General features: G+C 45.8%; 1 protein-coding gene across 1 annotated transcript in view; it reads left to right on the top strand.

Annotated features, from left to right (window-relative positions):
- The window catches only part of LRRC74A (leucine rich repeat containing 74A), a 38,414-nt gene that overhangs the window by 12,860 nt on the left and 4,668 nt on the right, over positions 1 to 20,886 (top strand). Inside the window, exons 6-11 of the mRNA XM_012803398.1 lie at positions 3,384 to 3,433; positions 3,767 to 3,848; positions 8,619 to 8,704; positions 9,346 to 9,540; positions 15,709 to 15,804; positions 18,928 to 19,074. Coding sequence (XP_012658852.1) covers positions 3,384 to 3,433; positions 3,767 to 3,848; positions 8,619 to 8,704; positions 9,346 to 9,540; positions 15,709 to 15,804; positions 18,928 to 19,074 — 656 coding nt within the window. The remainder of the gene's footprint in view (positions 1 to 3,383; positions 3,434 to 3,766; positions 3,849 to 8,618; positions 8,705 to 9,345; positions 9,541 to 15,708; positions 15,805 to 18,927; positions 19,075 to 20,886) is intronic.

Here is a 20,886-nt window from a genome sequence, read left to right on the forward strand (position 1 = left end):
AAAAAAAATAAATAAATAAATAAATAAATAGATAAATAAATAAATAAAAATGAACATTAGTTTCCAAATTTCCCTTTAAGAAGACTATACCAGGTTACAGTTCTACCAACAAAATGTCTGTTTCCCCGGACCATCCCCAGAAGGGTTATTAGCAGAATGTTTGTGAGTCAAAAGAGTTAAGTATGTGGGTGTTGAAACCACAGTGCTTGAGTTCAAATCTCAGCTTTGATACTCAACAAATTATTTCACCCTTTTGTGCCTCATTTTTCTCATTTATAAACTAAGGATAATTACATTACTTACCTCAGACAGTGATTGTAAAGATTAAGTGGATTAAAATCTAAAACACCTGGCTTGGTGCCTGTAGGACAGTGGTTATGGCGCCAGCCATGTACACTGAGGTTGGTGGGTTTGAACCTGGCCCGGGCCAGCTAAACAACAATGACAGGCGCAACAAAAAATAGTCCCAGCTACTTGGGAAGCTGAGACAAGAGAATCACTTAAGCCCAAGAGTTTGAGATTGCTGTGAACTGTGACCCTATGGCACTCTACGCAGGGCAACACTTTGGGACTCTGTCTCAAAAAACAAACAAATAACCCCCCCAAAACCGTATGCATCAAAATATGGTAATTCATTCTTTACTAACTAATCTGAAAAGTCATTTTAAACATATATTAAATTCTCAAAGGTTTCTTTATAAAGTCTCTATTCCATTTCATTAATCTATTTATGTCAATGCTATACTGTTTTAATACTTATTCAGAGGCAGCACCTGTAGCTCAGTGGATAGGGTGCCGGCCACATATACTGAGGCGGGCAGGTTCGAACCTGGCCCTGGCCAGCTAAAACAACAATGACAACTGCAACAAAAAAAAAAAATAGCTGTGCATTGTGACAGGTGCCTGTAGTCCCAGCTACTTGGGAGGCTAAGACAAGAGAATTGCTTAAGCCTGAGAGTTTGAGGTTGCTGTGAACTGTGATGGCATGGCACTCTACCTAGGGTAACAGCTTGAGACTCTGTCTCAGAAAAAAAAAAACTACTTATTCAGAGTATTAAAGTTATAATTACTCTATGTTATTAATAACAGAGTTATGATTAATACAATAAATTTGATAATATTTAATATATTAATTATAGAAGTACATATTATGTTTTATTTGGGAATGGATAAAGACTGCCTTTTTTATAATCTTGGCTATTCTTGTGCAGTTTTTCCTTCAGGTGAATGATTCCTTCAGAATCATTTTTGGTAATTATTTTTTATTAAATCATAACTTTGTACATTGATGCATTTATGGGGTTCAGGGTACTGCTTTGATATACAATGTGAAATGTTTACATAGAACTAAGTAACACATCCATCACAATTATACTCATTTCTTAATAGTTTTGAAATGTACCATTGCATCATGCTCATTAGGTGAGGTCCCCCCAAATACCCTCTCTCCTCCCTTATCCCCCCTCCCCTCCCCTCTCTCTCCTCTTCCATTCTACTTTCTGTACTATAGTTATGTTTTGCCATTTGTATGAGTGTGTAGGCGGTTATATATTGATTTCATAGTAGTATTGAGTACATTGGATACTTTTTTTCCCATTCTTGAGATACTTTACTAAGAAGAATATGTTCCAGCTCCATCCAGGTAAACATAAAAGATATGAAGGCTCCATCTTTTTATGGCTGCATAGTATTCCATGGTGTACATATACCAGAATTTGTTAATCCATTCATGGGTCAATGGGCACTTGGGCTGTTTCCGTGTCTTGGCTGTTATGAACCAGGCTGCAATAAACATTCTGGTGCAAATGTCTTTGTTGTAAAATAATTTTTGATCATCTGGGTATATACCTAGTAGAGGAATTGCAGGATCGAATGGTAGGTCTACTTTTAGTTCCTTGAGTGTTCTCCAAACTTCTTTCCAAAAAGGTCGTATTAGCTTGCATTCCCACCAGCAGTGTAGAAGTGTTCCCTTCTCTCCACATCCACGCCAACATCTGTAGTTTTGGGATTCTGTGATGGGGGCTAATCTTACTGGCAGAATCATTTTGTCAAGTTTCATTCTGGTTGGGGTTCCACTTAATATTCTAGATTAATTTAGGAAAGAATGGATGTACTCACAATATTGTCTCCTCATTTAAGAACATGGTTTCTCTCTGCATTTCTTTAGGTCTTTTTCCTTCTCTTCAATAAAGTCTTAGTTTCTTATTAGAAGTCTTGCATGTTTCATACTAAGATTATTTCTAGATCTTTTATTATTTTATTTTTTGATTAATTTTTATACATTGATCTGATATCCAGTTACTTCATTATTAGTTCTACCATTTTGTTAATTTCCTTGGATTATTTAGATTGGTGATCATATCTGCAAATAGGGGCAGTTTTGTGTCTTTTTTTCCAATATATATAGCTCCTCCTGATTTCTCTGGTTGTTAACATAATACGGAAAGCTCTTTGTAAAAATACAAATCACCCATCCCTATCCCAGACTGCTGAATCATATTTTATCTCTATTTTATCAGGCTTCCCTAATGATTCTCTTACAACCACCTCTGCACTACAGTGGCTATCTAAGTAGCCACTGATATAATAATTGGAATAACTAATCACCTAATTTTATGCATTGGCTACCTTATATCTCATTTTATTGTACTGATAACAGACATGGCCAAACAAGTATTTCTGTTTCCGTGAATGCATTCTTTTATTCATTCATTCACTCGGTAAGCATTTATTAAGCACCTGTTACGTGCCAAGCACTACTTAGGTGCTGGAGATATGAAGATTATGAAGGGTTCTACTAAAGATAGAAAGATTAGGCCAACATTGTGGTGAGTGCCTGTAGTCTCAGCAACTTGGGAGGCTGAGGCAAGCATATCACTTGAGCCCAAGAGTTTGAAATTGCTGTGAGCTATGATGCCGCAGCACTCTACAGGGCACAGAGTAGGACTGTGTTTGCAATTAAAAAAAAAGGTATTATTCTTCTTGATAAGTTTTATGGCATTCCTCAAATTTTGCACTCACAGCAAGTGTCTCACTCCTTTACCCTGGTTTCATCCTTGCTGCTTGGGCCTGGATTAACATATTTATAAGATGACAGACTTTAGGGATGAGGCTAGGGATTGATGCTGCCAATGCATGCACAGGGTTTGATGTATCAGCTCCTAGGACTGCAAGGCAGAGAGAGAAGAGAATGTTCAAGAAGACGGTAAATAGTTGAGTTGTTTTGTTTTGTTTTTATGTTCACACAACATTTGCTTTCAGTATTTGCTACCTTTTCTACGTCTGATTGTTCCAGAGGGAAGAGAACGGGCAGGGCTAGGGTGTGGGAGGGTAAGGAGAGCCACAGTCTACAGCACATTGCTGACACGCCGCCCTCACTACAGGGAACAACCTCAAGGAAGAATCCGCAGAGCTGCTCTGCCAGGCCCTGTCGGTAAGCGCCCGGAAGCCCAGCCGAGCCATGTGGGACACGTCCCTGAGAGATCCAGGCAAGCTAGGAGCTGCTATGGGCACACGGAAACGAGGCCACTTGCCTGGTTTAGGGAGCTGGGAATACTTAGCCAACCCCAGCAAAGGTGCAGTAAGTGGTAGGGCTATTTGGATGGAGCTAAGTTCTCCCAGCAGCCATCAACCGTTAAACAAAAATGACCAAGAAATTGTCTTCATCTAATTTGGGGTACATAGGAATTTCCTGTTATACTACCCTGAGGTAAGTGAGATATTTGCAATCAAAAGGCAAAAACAATCTCTCTTTCTGTTTTTCTAGACTAATTACCGAATTAGGAAGCTGAATCTCAGTCACAACCAATTCTCTGACTTAGGCGGAGAACACCTGGGACAGATGCTGGGTAGGTCTCTGCAGGGCTGGGGGAGGGGCTGCCGGAGGGTCACCTGTCAGCTGAATCACCTGGATGGGGAAAGTAAAACTTTACAGTGATTGGAAGAACACATAGAGAAATAACTTGTTGACCTCAGGGAGGTGAAGGATTATTAACTATGGCACAGAATGCATGAATGGTAACACAAACAGCCCCTAATATTTGACAACAATACGTTTGAAGCATGCATATGATACAAGACTCACAAGCACGAACAAACTTAAAAGACAAGCGATGGGCTCGGCGCCTGTGGCTCAAGCGGCTAAGGCGCCAGCCATATACACCTAAGGTGGTGGGTTCGAATCCCCAGCCCAGGCCCGCCAAACAACAATGATGGCTGCAACCAAAAAATGGCCAGGCGCTGTGGTGGGCACCTGTAGTCCCAGCTACTTGGGAGGCTGAGGCATGAGACTCGCTTGAGCCCAGGAGTTGGAGGTTGCTGTGAGCGTGATGCCATGGCACTCTACCCAGGGGGACAGCTTGAGGCTCCGTCTCAAAAAAAAAAAAAAGACAAGCAATGGACAGGGAATAGATGTTTGCAGCATTTGTATAAAAATTAGCGTTCATTAACACAACAACTAAGAATATGACATGAAGGCTATGTTAACCAGTTGGATGAAAGTATTCCAAATTGTATATAAAAACAACCCAGTGTACCCCATGATAGTATTCATGTACACAGCTATGACTTAATAAAAATATAAAAAATAAAAAAAATAGTGTTCAGAATATTGGTAAGAGACCCTACAATACCCTAGTAGAACGGGAGTCGAGGCACATGGATAGCAAAAGAAGAAAGGCAAATAGCCGCTCACTTTACTAATTAGAGAGATGAAAAATAAAAGAGCAAAGACTTTCCCCGTGTCAGCTACCACAGCTGTAGAAGTTTGAAGTCAGAGAATATCAAAGGCTGAGGACAGTAGGGAGAAATAAGAATATTCATAAGCCATTAGGCAAAGGCATTTGGGGGAACTTAAGGGTACCTAGGAAAACTGAAAACGTGTATATTGCCAGGTGTGGGGGCTCACATCTGTCTGTAATCCTAACACTCTGGGAGGCCCAGGTGGTGGATTGCTGGAGCTTAGGAGTTAGAGACCAGCCTGAGCAAAAAAAAAAGAGACCCTATCTCTAAAAATAAAAATAACCGGGCGTTGTGGCGGGCGCCTGTAGTCCCAGCTTCTTTAGAGGAGGAGGCAAGAGAATTGCTTAAGCCCAAGAGTTTGAAGTTGCTGGGCGGTGCCTGTGGCTCAGTGGGCAGGGCGCCGGCCCCATATACCAAGGGTGGCAGATTCAAACCCAGCCCCACCCAAACTGCAACAAAAAAAAAATAGCCAGGCGTTGTGGTGGGTGCCTGTAGTCCCAGCTACTTGGGAGGCTGAGGCAACAGAATTGCCTAAGCCCAGGAGCTGGAGGTTGCTGTGAGCTGTGATGCCAAGGTACTGTACCAAGGGTGATAAACTGTGTCTCTGTCTCAAGAAAAAAAAAAAAGAATTTGAGGTTGCTATGAGCTATGATGCCACAGTATTCTACCCAGGGCGACAGAGTGAGATTGTATCTCAGAAAAAAAAATGTGTATATTCTATGATGCAACAATTTTCTCCTATAAAGGGATTATCTCAAAGAAGCTCTTGCACATACACAGAGAGATGTGTGAGGAGGTTATTGAAGTGTTGTTCTAAAAGAGAAAAAGATAATAGTCCTGAGCAAATTAGTAGAAAAAAGGAGGCTGCTTGTAGCTTGTGGGGAAGGGGTGCTCACTGAGGCAGGTGATAAGAGAAAGCCCACAGGGAAGTGGATTTTTGCAGATATCTGGATAACACAGAAGAAGGAACCACACTAAATTCTGGAGTTGCAGCGTTCCGGGCAGAGAGATCAGAGCTAACGTGTTTGAGGAACATGGCTGGGGGTAGGAGGATGAGTTGGCTGGAGCAGAGAGGACAAGGGAGGAGGGTGGAAAGGGAAGAGGTAGTAGAGGTGGCCCCCAGCCAGATCACATCAGGCCTTGTCAGCCAGCGCATGGGTGAAGTCTGGAGTCTACTCCATGTGTGACGGATGCATTCCCGGAAGATGTTAAATGGAGAAGGAGTGTAATTTGAGCTCTAGTTTTAGAATAACTACTCCATCTGCTGTATGAAGGTTGCAGCAGAGAACGGCAAGAATGGAAGAAAGGAGACTGATTTGGGGGCTGCTGTAGTGGTCCAGGCAAGACAGGATAATTGCTTGACTCAGGCAAGAGGTGGTGAAGTGTGGATGGATTCAGAATAAATCTGGGGGGTAAAGCCAGAAGGACTTGCTGACATGAAGAATGGGGGAGGGGAGAAATAAAGGTGGATGGGCCATTTTGCTTAGCTATTGGTTGGCTGATGGTGTTACTGACTTAGGTGGGGGAAACTCGGGGAGTAGCAGCCATGGAGGGGCAGGAGTCCAGTTTCCATTTGTGCAATGGGATGTTTGCAATGGTCATTCATCAGCTGTGTGGAGATGTCAGACAGTTTGCTACATGAGTTTAGAGCTTGATGAAGAAGTCAGGGCTGCAGATAGACACCGGGAGTCATGGGCTTAGAGACGTAGTAAAAACCATGAGACCAGAAGAGATCATTTAGGGTTTGCAAAAGAGGAGGAGTCTGAGCAAGAGCGGTCAGTCCAATAGAAGGGAAACCAGGAAAGGGAGGTCTCGAGGAGCTGAAAAGGGAGTATTTCAAGGTGGACGTAGATCGCTGAGGTCCATGCTGCTAAGAGGTCAAGAAAGATGAGGATGAAAAAGTGACCACAGGACTCGGCAGCCTGGAGATAGTTGGTGGCCTGGACAGGTGCTGTTTTGGTGAAATAGGTGAGTATGACAACCCAACTAGAGCAGGCTGAGTTGAGAATGAGGTGGAAAGAGCACTGTAGGGAACCCCAGGGGTGCTGCTGGGAAGGCAGGGACAGAAAGACCGGGAAGAAGCCAAAGGGAGGCAGAGAGGGTTTTTAAGGATGGAAAATGCTAAGAGGAATAAAAAGGAAGAAACTGATGCTGATGGCAAAAGAGGAGATCATTACAGGAGCAAAGTCCTGGAGAAGGCTGGAGACAACGACAGCCAGATAAAAGTAGGGGGTTCACCTTAGCGAGCAGTAGGGAAGGTTCGTTTGTGCAGAGACAGACAGGCCAGCGTGGGCGCAGGTGCAGATGTGTGGCTGGTTTTCGTGGGCGAGTGTGAAGCCTCTTCCGTCTCGCTGCCGCTGTGTCCTCAGTGCCGTGTGAAGCAAGACCTTCAGCTGAGAAGGTGGCACAGCCCCAAGGGCTGGTGAGAGGGAAAAAGGCATAAAGCAGCCAGTGGGAGAGGAGGAAGCGTGGGGCAGTTTGAGACCGAAAACTGAGGACATAAATTTAAAGTGAGCCAGATTGTGCTGTCTTCCTGGATGGTCATAAGCACACTGCAAATGCAGATGTTAAAATATTATTTTGAAAGCTACCAAATAACTGAGTCATTAGTAGACGTCAGACACTGTGCTGGACATTTTACATCAATCTTCACAAAAACCCCATATAGGTTACTATCTCCATGTTACAGATGAAGAAAACAGAAGTAAAAGAAAGATAAGTGAGCTGCCTGAGGTCACGCAGCCAGTAAGTGGTGATGGCAGAATTCAGTCTAAATGGTGTGGCTATTTAAGAGATGTGGATGTGCAAGGTGTTACTTAAATGAGGGAAGTGGCAGAGAAGAGGGAGTAAAGGCAAGGGAGCCAGGGGAGGGAAAGGCAAGGGAAAGAAGGGAGCAGAAAGTCTGTTTCCTAGGGTGGCGCCTGTAGCTCAAAGGAGTAGGGCGCTGGCCCCTTATGCTGGAGGTGGCGGGTTCAAACCCAGCCCCAGCCAAAAACTGCAAAAGAAAAAAAAAGTGTGTTTCCAAAATTACATAAGATGATGTGTGCTTCACTAGAAATACATCCTGGGGGTTGGCACAGAGAAGCTTGATCAGTGCACTGTCCATAAGGAATAAGATAAAATATTTTTCTTATGGCCCCAGGAAGCCATTTCTGCCATTCAGTGATGGCCTAGGAGGACTTCAGCTTCACCTTTTGATGGTATCCTCAGTATAAATGTCCTCCCCAAATAAAAATAGCAATAATAATGTGCTGAAGTAGGATATGTTCACGACCTTATGGAACATGGAAAAAGTCAAAAAAGTGTGACTTTTATGCAAACCCATCTTCTCAACAAGCCTGAAGCCTCCCTCCTTCCAGCTGATGGTGTCCACAGAGGCTCTCACTACTGTTCCTGTGGTGCTCCACGAAAATGATATGCCATCACTTGATACACCATGTTCATCCCAGTCTTCTAATTAAATGCAACCCAGCGAATCCATTTTAATACACACGATTCCACCAGATAGAAATACGTGCGGACACCTCCCTCTTCCCTTACTCAGTACTGTCTCCTTAGGTAGCATCTCAGAGGTGTGTGATAGGGTAGACACTTTTTAAAAATTGGAAACTCTGTGACCAAATAATATTTGCTGAGTAGGATATACCGATTTACTTGATGCTTGCAATATATGAGCAGGATTATTTCACTGCATCTTTTCCAGAATTGAGAATCATCTTACAGTTTAAATGAATAACCGAAAAAAGGTATTTGCTGAGTGTTTTCCTTTGCATGGCCATGGAGCGATCATTATCCCCAATGTCATGGTTGTCTGTTAATGCTGAGAATGGATTTTTTGGGACGTGGGGGATGTTAAGCTGACTTCCTCCCTCTCCCAGCCATCAATGTAGGGCTCACATCGCTGGATCTGAGCTGGAATCAATTCCACATACGGGGAGCTATGGCCCTGTGCAATGGTCTCCGGGTAAGGTGCTCTGTGGGATGGTGTGTTGAGCTGGGGTGAGGGCAGCCAGGGCCTCCTGTCCTGCCGTAACGAACCTCTTCCTCATGGGCGCCACAGCTGAGGACATACTGACCTCTCATCAGGTGCTCTCAAGTTGTTGGTCTCCCTCCCACAATTTCTGAATGCACAAATTCTTTAGCGTAAATCCTTCCTACTGAGGCCTGGATGGCATCTCCAAGGATGCTTCAAGAGGGCAGTTTAATAGGGGATTGGGAATGACCAGAAGCCAAAATGAATGCGTCTTAAGAGTATTTGAGGCTCGGCGCCTATAGCTCAACCGGCTAAGGCGCCAGCCATGTACGCCTAAGGAGGCGGGTTCGAATCCCCAGCCCGGACCTTCCAAACAACAATGACGGCTGCAACCAAAAAATAGCCGGGCGTTGTGGCGGGCGCCTGTGGTCCCAGCTACTTGGGAGGCGGAGGCAGGAGACTCACTTGAGCCCAGGAGTTGGAGGTTGCTGTGAACTGAAATGCCACGGCCCTCTACCCAGGGGGACAGCTTGAGGCTCTGTCTCAAAAAAAAAAAAAAAAAGAGTATTTGAGACACTGAGCCCAGCTGGGAGGGGCCTTGATGTTGGGTGCTGTTCTCCCCTTTCCTGGAGGCTAACTTGACCCTGAAGAAGCTGGATCTCTTCATGAATGGCTTTGGGAACGAAGGGGCTCTGGCCCTGGGGGACGTCCTCAGACTCAACAGCTCCCTGGTCTACCTAGATGTTGGCAGCAACAGCATTGGCAACGATGGAGCCTCCAAAATCAGCAGAGGACTGGAAGCCAATGAAACCCTCAAAGTCCTGAAGGTAGTCTTTACCTAAGCTGGGAAGGGGCCGCTTTGTGTATGTGTGTGTGTGTGTGCATGTGTGTATGTGTATGTGTGTGTACATGTGTGTGTGCATATGTGTATGTGTGTGTGTATGTGTGTGTATGTATGTGTGTATGCGGGTGTGTATGTGCGTATGTGTATGTTTGTGTATGTGTGTATGTGTATGTGTGTGTGTGCGTATGTGTGTGTATGTGTGCGTGTATGTGTATGTGTGTACGTGTACGTGTATGTTTATGTGTGTGTATGTGTGTATGCATGTGTGTGTGCCTGTGTGTATGTGTATATGTGTATGTGTATGTGTGTGTGCGCCCATGTGTGTATGTGTGTGTATCCGTATATGTGTGTATGTGTATGCATGTGTATGTGTATGTGTGTGTGTGCCCCCGTGTGTGTATGTGTATATGTGTATGTGTGTGTATGTGTGTATGTGTGTGTATGTGTGTGTGTGTCTGTGTGTGTATATGTGTCTGTGTATGTGTATGTGTGTATGTGTGTGTGCGTGTATATGTGTGTATGTGTATGTGTGTGTGCACCTGTGTGTGTATATGTGTATGTGTGTATGTGTGTGTGTGCCTGTGTGTGTGTATATGTGTATGTATGTGTATGTGTGTGTGTATATGTATGAGCATGTATGTGTATGTGTGTGTGAGTGCATGTGTGTATGTGTGTATATGTATGTGTGTGCACACCCGTGTGTGTATATATGTGTATGTATGTATGTGTGTGTATGTGTCTGTGTATGTTTGTGTATGTGTGTATGTATGTATGTGTGTGCATGTGTATGTGTATGTGTGTGTGCACCCGTGTGTGTATATGTGTATGTGTGTATGTGTATATGTGTGTGTATATATGTGTGTATGTGTGTGCCTGTGTGTGTATATGTGTATGTGTATGTTTGTGTATGTGTGTATGTGTATGTGTGTATGTGTGTGTGCACCCATGTGTGTATATGCATATGTATGTGTATGTGTGTGTGTATGTGTGTGCATTTGTATGTGTACGTGTGTGTGCGCCCGTGTGTGTATGTGTGTGTATATGTTTGTGTATGTGTGTATGTGTGTGTGTGCACCCATATGTGTATGTGTGTATGTGTGTGTATGTATGTATGTGTGTGCATGTGTATATGTATGTGTGTGCACACCCGTGTGTGTATATGTGTATGTGTGTATATGTATATGTGTGTGTATGTATGTGTGTGTGTGTGCCTGTGTGTGTATATGTGTATGTGTATGTTTGTGTATGTGTGTATGTGTATATGTGTGTGCACCCATGTGTGTATATGCATATGTATGTGTATGTGTGTGCATTTGTATGTGTACGTGTGTGCGCACCCGTGTGTGTGTGTGTGTGTGTGTCAGGGTGGGGGCTACAGGGTGATGGGCTGCATATTCCTGGAGACCATTGTTGAGGACATCTGTCTTGTATGTCATATGTGCATGGATTCTTGACCTCTCTGCCGTAAACCCAGTGCTGCCCTGGGCTCTCCCCGTGCACCCCAGGCATGTCCTAACTGCTCTTCCTCCTCCCATCTGGGTCTCCTCCAGGCTGCTCTCCACAGTGCAGCCAGAGTGCACTTTCTGAATGCAGATCTGACTTCCACTACCCTTCCCTGGCCCCCAGTCTCCTCTCTGCTCAGTCCCAATGGCCTCCTGCTGCCCAAGTCCAGATCCTCAATCCCTACTGCCCTCCAGCCTCAGTCTCCCCCATGCTCTTCTTGCTCTCCACCAAGGCCACACGGGCTTCCTCCACTCCTTTCCTCCTTCCATGAGCCCCTGCTCTAGCTCTCTGAGCAGGTCCTCAGAGAACCCTGCCAGACCTTCGGTCCAGGATATCTGCTCCCAGAACCCTGCTAACTCCTTCCCGCAGAAGCCACTGCACTTCTGACCACAGTCTTCCTCAAGTGACTCCCTGATGACTGTCACACCCACTAGTGTTAAAGCTTCATGAGAACAAAGACTTTGTTTGGCTTTGCCCGTTATTATATCTCTCACATTTAGTGCAGTGCTGGGCACATGGCAGATGCCCTGGAAATACTTATTCAATGAATTAATGAATGAATGAGCACATGTTTCATTTTTAATTAATCTGCTTAGAGATGCTAACTTATAATGCAGATGCTACTAGACAGCTGGAAACAGAACAAAGATGAGGAGTTCCATTAATCCTTCCCCATTCTGGGGCTCCTGCCATGAGCCAGGTCCCTGGTCAGATGGTTTGCCCCATTAGTCATGGCCCAGCTGATAAAGCAGGCTCTGTTGGCTCCACTTGTCAGATGAGGAAACTGAGGCTTTATGACTGGCTCAGCCCACACAAATAGCAAAAGGCATAGGGAAGCCAGCTCTGTCTGGCTTTCCATGACAACTCCACCTCCCTCATGGGATGACGGTGGTTGTGGGGACTGCAAATGTGGGGTTCTGCTGAGAGAAGAATGGAAGGGAGGAAACAGTGAGGATGAGCCTGCCCTCCAAGAAGAAACCAGACCCTGGCTGGCAGAAGGAGCATGGTGACCACAGACCAGACCAGACCAGACTGGCCATCTGGTAACCAGGAGAGCTAGACGTCCTAGCTGGGGTGGAGAAGAGAGGTGCCTCAGGCTGGGGATGACTCAGCCCCAGTGACTAATGAAGCCAAGGATAGTTCTGAGGATCTGAATTTTTAAAGACTAAGAAATTGCCATCCAGGCAAGTGGGAGGACTTTGGGAGACCAAGGCAGGAGGTTTACTTGAGGTTAGGAGTTCAAGACTAGCCTGAACAAGAGCAAAACCCAGTCTTTACACAAAATAGAAAAAAAAAGAGTATGATGTTGTGGTGGGCACCTAGAGCCCCAACTACTCAGGAGGCTGAGGCAGGAGGATCACCTGAGCCCTTGCAGTGAGCTATGATGATGCCACTGCACTCTAGCCCAGGTGACAGAGCGAGACTTTGTCTCAAAAAGAAAAGAAAAATCAGCTCCATGCCACCCACTGTGCCCATATTTCCATAGGAAGCTGAGGCAGAAGGCAGGAGGATCCCTTGAGGAACTAGAGCTTGCAGGAGCAATGATCACGTGATCATACCACTGCACTCTAGCCCAGGAGGCAGGAGAATCACTCGAGCCCTTGTAGTGAGCTATGATGATGCCACTGCACTCTAGCCTCTTGCCCAGGTGACGCAGCAAGATCCTATCTCAAAAAAAATAAACAAAAGGCTCAGCACCCATAGCTCAATGGTTAGGTGGCTGCATACACCCAGGCTGGTGGGTTCAAACCCGGCCAGGGCCTGCCAAACAACAATGACAACTGCAACAAAAAATAGCTGGGCATTGTGGCAGACACCGGTAGTCCCAGCTACTTGGGAGACTGAGGCAAGAGAATCACTCAATGGCTCAGTGCCTGTAGCTCAAACGGCTAAGGCACCAGCCACATACACCAGAGCTTATGGGTTGGAATCCAGCCCAGGCCTGCCAAACAACAATGACAACTACAACCAAAAAATAGCCAGGTGTTGTGGTGGGCACCTGTGGTCCTAGCTACTTGGGAGGCTGAGGTAAGAGAATCACTTAAGCCCAGTAACTGGAGGTTGCTGTAAGCTGTGATGTCATAGCCCTCTACATATGGTGACAGCTTGAGGCTCTGTCTCAAAAAAAAAAAAGAGAGAATCGCTTAAGCCTAAGAGTTTGGGATTGCTGTGAGCTGTGATGACATAGCACTCTACTGAGGGCGAAATAGTGATATTCTGTCTCAAAAAAATAAGAAAAAGGAAGAAAGATTGGAAACCCCAGAAAGATTTTTTTGTCCGGAAAGTTGGGGCCCAAAACAGGGGTCACATTATACACAGGAGCATGTTGTACACTAAGGTGACCAGACGTCCCGCTTTTGGCGGGATAGTCCTGATTTTTAACAATTTGTCCCACGTCCCACAGCATTTTAAAAAAGTCCCAATTTTTGGAAAGAATGCATGACAAGCTAGGGAACGGCAGGACAGTGGGAAGGGAATATAAGGTTTTCAGCTGCTGAAAAGGTTAATGTAACTCCATTTGGGAATGAAGAGGTTAATGTAACTTCATTTGGAAATGAAAAGGCTAAACTCCCTACTCCCCTCCTGGGCAAGGTCACCCAGGTGGACCAGTGCACCACTCCTTTGAGCCACAGGTGCCTCCCTATACATAATTTTTTAAAATGTATTATATTTGTAAATTGTACTTATGTTGAAATTTAAAAAATATATATTATAATACTATTTTTGCGTTCTATGAAAATTTTTGTTGCTCCATATAGACCAAATTTTTAATTAAGAACACCACTACCTGCCTCCCCCCCTCACCTGGTCAATGGTGTCCCACTTTACCAATGTTAAAATCTAGTCACCTTATTGTACACGGCAAAATTTGGTATCTGTTGTCCTCCACATCCAACCCCAGAAGCCCTTTCCTTAATCCTGGAAAAATAAGGAATTCCCCTTGGGAAGCGAGTCCAGAAAAGGATTCTAGATGCTAAGCTCCATAAGGGCAGGGCCCAATTCTGTATTTTCTCACTTGAGTACATCAGAAACTAGAGAACAGCTAACACATAGTAGGTACCCAGTGAAATTGTTGTCCCCTTTCATCATGAAGCCACCAGGTAAAAGCCTACAATAATAATAATTAAAGTTCATTACTACTTGCTACATCCCAGGCAATTTTTTTTTAAGACAGGGTCTCTAACACCCAGACTAGAGTACAGTGCCATCAGCCCAGTTCATAGCAGCTTCAAACTCCTGGGCTCAAGTAATCCTCCTGCCTCAGCCTCCCAAGTAGCTGGGACTACAGGTGCTCACCACCACATTGGGCTAATTTTTCTTGTTTTGCACAGAGATGGGTCCCACCATGTTACTCAAGCTGGTCTTGAACTCCTGACCTCAGGCAGTCCTCTCACCCTGGCCTCCCAGAGTGCTAGGATTATAGGTGTGATTACTCAGTCTCTTTTTAATCCTTTGCCTGAACTGGTATGTTGAGTCCTCAGAGCAGCCATAGATGACAGGTACATGGTGGACAGGGAATCAACGCTAGTAAGCAGAGCCAGTGGGTTTCCTGTTCCCTGCTCTAATCCTCTATCCACACTTCAGTGGATGCCAACTCCATTGGGATAATGTCCTAATTCCTCAGCCAAGCCCACAAGGACCTCCAGGATATAGCCTATCCCAGCTCTGTGGTCTCGGTTCTCTCTGCTCCAGCTCATGAACACCACGTGCTTTTTTAGATCTCTGCATCTTTGCACTGCTTAACCTTCTCTTCTTTGGTGAATCTCACTCCTTCCTCTGGTCCTGCCTCCTCCTTCTTTAGACCTGACCAATTCTCATTAGTCCTGCAAGGCTTAGCTCGTGGTCCCTCCCTGTGCTGTGTGCTCCTCTCCTTCTCCTGCACTGTGTGTATCTCTGTCATTAAGGTCATCACATTCCTGATGCTGTTGGCTTGTTTGCCTGTCTCTTGCAGCTACAGCATTGAGCTGCCTATGGGCAGAAATCTTGTCGTGTTTGTGCATTCCTCAGTGCTCAGCCCAGTGGCTGGCACATGGCAGGCCTCTAATAAATATGCATTGGAGGGATAGGCAGATGGATGGATATATAGACAGATGAATGGATAAGCAGTAGGATAGACGGATGGATGGATAAATGGATAGATGAAGGAGCAGTGAAATGGCATGTGGTTGGATGGATGGATGGAAGGATGACAGATGGATAGATGAGTGACAGGCGGGTGGGAGGATGGATGGGCAGAGAAATGGATGGATGAACCAATAAATGAATGGATGGAGGAAAAGTGAAATGGGACAGGTGGTTGAATGGGTGGGTGGGTGGATGGATGGATGGTATATGGATGGAAAGATGACAGCTGGATGGATGAATGACAGGTGGAAAGACAGTGTCTCACTCTAACACCCAGGCTAGAGTGCAGTGCCATCAGCCCAGCTCACAGCAACTTCAAACTGTGGCTGGCTGGCTGAATGAGCAGTGAAATGGACAGGTGGGTGGATAGATGGACAGACAGATGGACAGAGAGACAAGTACTGACAGAAAAGTCTTGGAGGAAGACAGAGGTTGTGATTTAGTGAGAAGTGGACACCATAGTCTAAGCCAGCCTCTCCAGCCCCCGACTCAGCCTCCTCTTGTCTTGCCCTTCCCTCTATAGCTTTTCCTGAATCCTATTAGTATGGATGGGGCTCTTTTACTTATCCTGTCCATCAAGAGGAACCCCAAATCCAGGATGGAAGAGCTTGACATTTCCGTAAGTGATCAAATGGTAGTCACTTGCACCTGGCGCAAGCCAGTGACCCTGCCCACTGTGAGTGGGTCAGGACCCACAGCTCTATCCTTCACAAGCCTTCACACAAATGCTCCACAAAACGGTCACTTCTTTTGGTACAGCTCTGCCCTCTCCAGGGATCCTTTCTGTAGGAGTAATCATTTAGTCAATAACATCACCAAATAATTCACCAGATTCTAGAAAAATCCAGGCCAGGAACTCTAAGAGTAGAGATAAGGAAACACCAAAAAGAAAGGCAGGAGGACTCCAAAACAGAATTTGTTTACCATTAGCTTTGCTTATGAATGGCCCTGGATTCTTTTTTTTTTTTTTTGAGACAGAGCCTCAAGCTGTCACCCTGAGTAGAGTGCTATGACATCACAGCTCATAGCAACCTCCAACTCCTGGGCTCAAGCGAGTCTCCTGCCTCAGCCTCCCAAGTAGCTGGGACCACAGGCACCTGCCACAACGCCTGGCTATTTTTTGGTTGCAGCCATCATTGTTGTTTGGCGGGCCAGGCTGGATTCAAACCCGCCACCTTAGGTGTATATGACTGGCGCCTTAGTCACTTGAGCCACAGGCGCCGAGCCAATGGCCCTGGATTCTAGATGGTTTCAGAATCACAGAGTTATTAGAATCTGGATATTACAACATACATAAACTTGTGTTTTCATTTCATGACTTGGCCTACTATACTCAGAGTAGTATTTGTGGGTAAAACATCTCTTGATGAAGGACAAAAGCCTGAGGTGACTCCAGACTCCTGCCAGGCACTCTAGAGGTGGTAGCTGATACTTACAATATCTTACACTGTCTATCATTTCATGCCCTTTTTTCCCAAAGTGATTTTATATATGCCAGCTCATTTGATCCTACTCTGTAGAAGGTAAGTAGGGTACTGTATTAGTTTCCGAGGGCCACTGTAACAAAGTACCACAAACTGCGTGGCTTAAGCAACACAAGTGTATTGGCTCACAGTTGTGGGGCTGGAAGTCCAAGATCAAGGTGTTGTAGGGTTAGTTTTTTCTGAGGTCCATGAGGGAGAATTTGTTCCAGACTTCTTTCTTGGCTTCTGGTAGTTTCCTGGCAATCTTTGGCGCTCCTTTGGTTGTAAAAACATCTCTCTAACCTCTGCCTTCAGAGTCACATGGCGTTCTCCCTGTCTCTGTATCCAAATGTCCCCTTTTCATAAGGACACAGTCATACTGGATTAGCACCCACCCTAATGACCCCATTTGAATTTGATCATCTATTTTCAAACAAATTCACATTCCCAGGTCCTGGGGGTTAGAGCGTCAACATCTTTTGGGAGAAAGGGAAAAAGTTCAACCCATAACAAGTACTTTTCCTCATTTTCCCATTTTACATATAAGGACATTGAAACAGAGAGGTTAGGTCATTTGCCCAGAATCCACAGCAAGTAGTAAACCCTTCTGCCTCCTACTCTAGCGTTCTATAAAGGTACAATGTTAAAGTCCTTCTACGTTTTTAATGCCACACAAATACTATGTTTGGTAAGCTGATTTCAATGCCTCACAATTACATCAGTGATAATATTTTGAATATTTAAACCCAGGCTCCCTGGAAGTGAATAATCAGTAAAATTTGGATTTCTATTTGCCACAGATTTTAAGACATTATTTAAAAATAGCTGCTTTTCTTCTTGCTTTGTTCCTTCAGCCCTTCCTCCCTCCCCCAGGCCCCTCTTGTGCTCCTGGGACTTCCCGCCCAGGAGCCCTTTCCTCACCCTCATGCTGCAGCTCTGACCGCTCACCCCAGGTGCTACCCTGCTTCTGAGTCTCAGCCGCAGGTTCAGACTGTTTTGGCATTTGTTTTTCCTGCCGTAGTACAGGTTAGAAGACAGGGAGCCAGCCACTGCCTCGGAGTGTTTGAGGGAGCATCAGAATTGGTGCTGTTTAGGTGCTAGAGGGCACAAAAACTGGTGAATGGTGACAATGCTGGCTCTTAGCCAACCTCCCAGAACACGTCAGTCTGAGCCTTTTCCTTCCTTTGTCAACCAGGCTGCCGTCACTCTAACCAAGGTTGGAATTCCTCCTTTTGTAGATGCTTCTAGAACATTCTCTAGAATATCTACAAAGTCCTTAGCCCTTCGGCATGGGTTTAATTCTTTGAAAAGGCGAAAGGGGTAACTCAGAACCACACCTGAGGAATGAAACAGATGAATCCAACTGGTGGAGGCCAGGTTTGATCAAACACTATTTCCCAGAACACATTTTCTCCTATGTCTTATAAACCAGGTTTGGAGAAGTTCCCAATTTGTTTTAAGTCATTCGTTAGAATAAGGAGTCCTCTTCCAGGGCACCTGCTCTGAAAAACAACACTCATGTAGACATAGACACTTGAGGATATTTGTCTAAGGACCAGCCTCACAACGCCATAGTTGTATCTCTCTGCCATCTGAGAACAGAGCTAAGGTGGTAGCAGGTGGCAAGCCACCAGCACGCAATAAAACATCTGATTGAAATTATGTAGGAAACTGGCTCGGCGCCTGTGGCTCAATCGGCTAAGGTGCCAGCCACGTACACCTAAGGTGGCGAGTTCGAATCCCCAGCCCGGGCCCGCCAAACAACAATGATGGCTGCAACCAAAAAATGGCCAGGCGTTGTGGCGGGCGCCTGTGGTCCCAGCTACTTGGGAGGCAGAGGCAGGAGACTCGCTTGAGCCCAGGAGTTGGAGGTTGCTGTGAGTAGTGAAGCCATAGCACTCTACCCAGGGGGACAGCTTGAGGCTCTGTCTCAAAAAAAAAAAAAAAAAAAAAGAAATTATGTAGGAAACTTACAAGTCAAATCACAAGCTCTAAAATACCAATACTATCCCAAGCTATGAGCAGCATGGCAGATCAAACTGGAAAGACAAAACTTCCCAGCTTTGGGCGGCGCCTGTGGCTCAAAGGAGTAGGGCACCAGCCCCATATACCGGAGGTGGTGGGTTCAAACCCAGCCCTGGCCAAAAACTTAAAAAAACAAAACAAAAAAACTTTCCAGTGTTGGCTTAAGTGGGAAGGAGAGGACCTGCTGGCTGGACAGGGAGACCACACAACAGTGGTGCCCTCATCATGATGGGTCCCCTCTCTCTCTGCCACAGAACGTGCTGGTGACTGAGCAGTTCGTTAAAACACTGGATGGGGTGTATGCTCTTCACCCGCAGCTGGATGTGGTCTACAAGTCAGTGCTCGGCCTCACCGCCAAGAAAACCTTGCCCTTGTGGACAAACCCCATGAAACTGATCCAGGTGAGCTCCTGTCTTCCTCTCAGTCCTCCAGGGAACCCTGGAGAAGGCTGACCTTGGGCTCCAAATCAACTACTAGAAATTCCCCAGGCCCAACGTGTCTGAACAATCCTCTCTGCCAAGGAATGTCTTAGTGCCTTGGCCTGCGGACATGAAATATTCCCTGTAGAGACCGACTTTCTCAGCAGTGCTCCCTGGCTCCCACAGAAAGGGGAAGAGCTGAGATCTGGCTGAGGTGAGAGGGGCTTGGCACAGCCTGGTCTCTCCCACCCGGGCTCCTCCACCTGCTAATGTGTGACCAAAAGCCAGTCACTGTGGCTCTCTGTGCCTCAGTCTCTCCCTGTGTAGAATGGGTATAATGGTAGGGCCCACCCTAGTAGGATTGCTTAGAAGATGAAATTAAGTAATATACATATAGTGCTTAGAAGAATGTGGGTATGTAAAAGGCACCCAGTAAACGCAGGGCTCTCTGACAGCTGGTGAGGATGCCAAGCCATCCCTGTGGTCAGGGTGGCTATTTGTGGCCTCAGCTAAAAAGGGACGCTTGAGTCCTTTATTTCTAGTGGTAATTTAGACGTGGCTCACCCTTTCTTATTTTTGGCGATCTCAGGAAGCAGATGTAATGGTGGAAATATAAAATATAAAATATAATCTAATATTAGAGCTGAGAAAGCTATTACTGCTCTTCTAATGCCATTTTTCTTTTTTTTGAGACTGAGTCTCACTCTGTCACCCTGGGTAGAGTTCTGTGGCATCATCATAGCTCACAGCAACCTCAAACTCCTGAGCTCAAGCCGTCCTCCTGCCTCTGCCTCCCAAGTAGCTGTGACTACAGGCATCTGACATGATGCTCGGCTAGATTTTCTATTTTTAGTAGAGACAAGGTTTTGCTCTTGCTCAGGCTGGTCTCCAACTCTTGAGCTCAAGCAGTTCTCCTGCCTCAGCCTCCCAGAGTGCTGGGATTACAGGCACGAACCACCACGCCCAGCCTGCTCTTTTAGTCCCATTGCCCAGAGCAGTGACCTGGCCTCCTGCCCTTGGGTGAGAGTGAGACCCTGCTGCTTGCTGCAGACCAATTGCTGTCTGGGGAAGCAGGGATGGGTGATGCGAGGCCAATGTGGGCTCTGCATGAAGTGTGCCCCAAGGCCTGTTTCCTGTCCCTGGCACATCTTCTCTGTGCTTCAGCAGCCAGGACTAAATAAAAGAGCTCTTGCATATAAACTTGTGTGGTGGGTTGGCACTCGTAGCTCAGTGGTTAAGGTGCTGGCCACATGCTCTGAGGCAGGCGGGTTTGAACCCAGCCCAAGCCTGCTAAAAACAACAATGACAACTACAACAAAAAAATAGCCAGGCATTGTGGTGGGCACCTATAGTCCCAGGTACTTGGGAGGCTGAAGCAAGAGAATCACTTAAGCCCAGGAGTTTGAGGTTGCTGTGAACTATGATGCCATGGCACTCTACTGAAGGTGACATAGTGAGACTTTGTCTGAAAAAAAAAAAAAAAAACAGAAAGAAAGAAAGAAAAGTTGTGTGGTAAGAAAAGTTCTAGAAGGCAAAAGGGCATCAAGTATTTTTATGAGTTATGTGACTTCAGAAAAAGCCACCAAGGGCAAACCTGTTTTGCCAGAGAAGCAGGGCACTCTGGTGAGCAGGACCGACTGGTTCAATGCGAGGAACCCTACCCTCTGCTTTAAAGAATCTATAGAGGCTCGGCGCCTGTGGCTCAACCTGCTAAGGCGCCAGCCACGTACACCTAAGGTGGCGGGTTCGAATCCCCAGCCCAGACCCGCCAAACAACAATGACGGCTGCAACCA

The sequence above is a fragment of the Otolemur garnettii genome, unplaced genomic scaffold (genome assembly GCF_000181295.1).
Source record: "Otolemur garnettii isolate 467f Iridium unplaced genomic scaffold, OtoGar3 scaffold00020, whole genome shotgun sequence".
Lineage (NCBI taxonomy): Eukaryota > Metazoa > Chordata > Mammalia > Primates > Galagidae > Otolemur > Otolemur garnettii.